The sequence below is a fragment of the Limulus polyphemus genome, unplaced genomic scaffold (genome assembly GCF_000517525.1).
Source record: "Limulus polyphemus unplaced genomic scaffold, Limulus_polyphemus-2.1.2 Scaffold9031, whole genome shotgun sequence".
Classification (NCBI taxonomy): Eukaryota; Metazoa; Arthropoda; class Merostomata; order Xiphosura; family Limulidae; genus Limulus; species Limulus polyphemus.
Genome location: NW_013674641.1, coordinates 20980 through 23085, shown reverse-complemented (window position 1 = coordinate 23085; position 2106 = coordinate 20980). Strand labels below are relative to the sequence as shown.

The 2106-nt window shown below is 34.6% G+C and overlaps 1 protein-coding gene across 1 annotated transcript in view; it reads right to left on the bottom strand.

Moving 5' to 3' along the window:
• Window positions 1–1047: 1047 nt before the first annotated feature.
• Window positions 1048–2106, bottom strand: part of LOC111083315 (glycine receptor subunit alpha-2-like) — a 6491-nt gene continuing 5432 nt past the window's right edge. Inside the window, exon 3 of the mRNA XM_022379777.1 lies at window positions 1048–1439. Coding sequence (XP_022235485.1) covers window positions 1170–1439 — 270 coding nt within the window. The 3' untranslated portion in view covers window positions 1048–1169. The remainder of the gene's footprint in view (window positions 1440–2106) is intronic.

The following is a 2106-nucleotide window of genomic DNA, read 5'->3' as shown; positions in this document are numbered from 1 at the left end:
TATGATTGGCTAGCTCTCAAGGCCAACACATATTGAACATCCGGTTTACGTGACATCGACATCCGAGCCTAATATATTTCATCACACTCATTAAACTTAACCCTTTGTTCTCCTGAAGAAGAATAGTCAACTATTCGAAAACGCTCGAGTTTTGGGTCTCGTTTTGAAAATATTACAACTTTTTTGTAGGTGATCCTGTGTGCTAACTACTTAACCTGCATTATCAAGATAACGTATATTTTCATATCAACCAGTCTTAGTAAAAGTTCTAATAAAACCAGAATGGTGAAATGTAGAATGAAAAAACAAATTCTGGAGAGCAAAGGGCATTTTTTTCCAACCTTCTAGACGAAAAAAAATCTAACAATGGATACCAAGTGGTCTCGTGTAGCAAGTAACAAAAATATCATCACGTCTTCTAGTGTTATATCTGAAATTGAGTTGAAAGGTAGAATGAAAATTAACTTCCAGTACTTTTGATTTATACGTTAGGTTCAGGTTTGGGTTCATTAATCTTTCTGTAAGATGCTGATAAATAAGCAAGTTGATGCCTGTGGAGCAGTAACCGGGAAACTGAACGATACCATTTTTTATTGGACGTCTTCTGGCACTGCTTTTTGAGTGGATTATTTATTTATTTAACTTTATTAGAACGTTCTGACTATTCGTGTGATCTTAATTAGGTAAACTGTCGTATTTTGTATGAAATATTTTATTTAAGGTTTACAGTCGTGCGACATTGTTGAAATAAATTCTTCCAGGAACGATTAATGTCCTAAGTTTTTAAACATTTAATTAAGGAATTAAAAAAAAATCCAAATGTTAATAAAACGAGTTAAATAGTTTAAGTTTTAAGCAAGGTTAACTTTCTTTGGCGAAGTTTTGTTTACTGTTAACCACCAAGTTACGTAATGGACTATCCGTGTTGTGTCCATCAGAGGGATCGAGCCCTGAATTTTAGCGTTATAAATCCTGAAGTTTGCGACTGAGCCACCGCAGGAGTGTTAATCTTTAAGAAAGAAAAAAAAATGATCAACCAAATTTGGAATATATCATTCATAAGTTTCGAAGATAAAAAAAACGAACAATTTGAGATATTAATATTTTGTCATTTCAACTCTTTGTCACATGAACGTAAAAAATAACATAACATAACAACACACGTACGATTACTTATGTGACCACGTGACCCAGTAGACAAGATTAAACAGTGCAAATATCAGCGGAAACAAGCCTCGACAGAATCGATCTATGGAACGAGCTAATTCCTCGGTTGCCATTGGTAGATATTTCAAAATATCAAAACTCGTTTCTTCGTCTTCGTCATCATCACTGTCTTCCATGGTCTTAATCAGATCTTCCGGTGTTATGTTAAATTGAGGTTTTTTACTGCGGCTATTATCTGACACTTTGTTGCTGTGTCTCGATGGTCGGACGACCTGAATGAGATCAATATATATATATATATATATGTTCATGCATAGATCCATATATACGTTATCTTATGAAACCCATAGAAACACACTATCTTAGGTTTAATTCCATTATTTCATAGATATACTTCTTGACAATTTTGTTACCACTAGGAATTAATTTAAACTAGAAGTTATCTGTTTGTTTGTTTCAAAATAAGCACAAAGCTACACAATGGGCTATCTGTGCTCTGCCCACCGAAGACATACCGCTGTGCCACTGGGGGGCACCTGATGTCGAAACAATTGCATTTCGCACGATAACATCTCTCAATCTCCCTGGGTCCTTTCCTTTCCCGTTGAAAACATCTTTATTTAATTTTGAATAATGTTACTGTTATTTCAACTTGAGTTTTAATTTTTTCAAAATTTCTCATCTTTTTCACATTTCCTCCTGTTATTTCTTCTTTTTTAAATTATTTTCTTTAAAAAAAGTTTTGATTTTGAGATCTGTGGCCGATCCAGTTCAAATGTTATCGCTGCGTTACAACACTTTAATCTCACCATTGAGCATCCTCGTTCTTTCTACATTGTGTATTGGGTGGGGTGGGGGTGTTTATAATGTGACAGTCAATCCTACTATTCGTTGGTAAAGTGAAGCCTAAGACTTGGTGGTAAGTGGTGTTGACTAGCT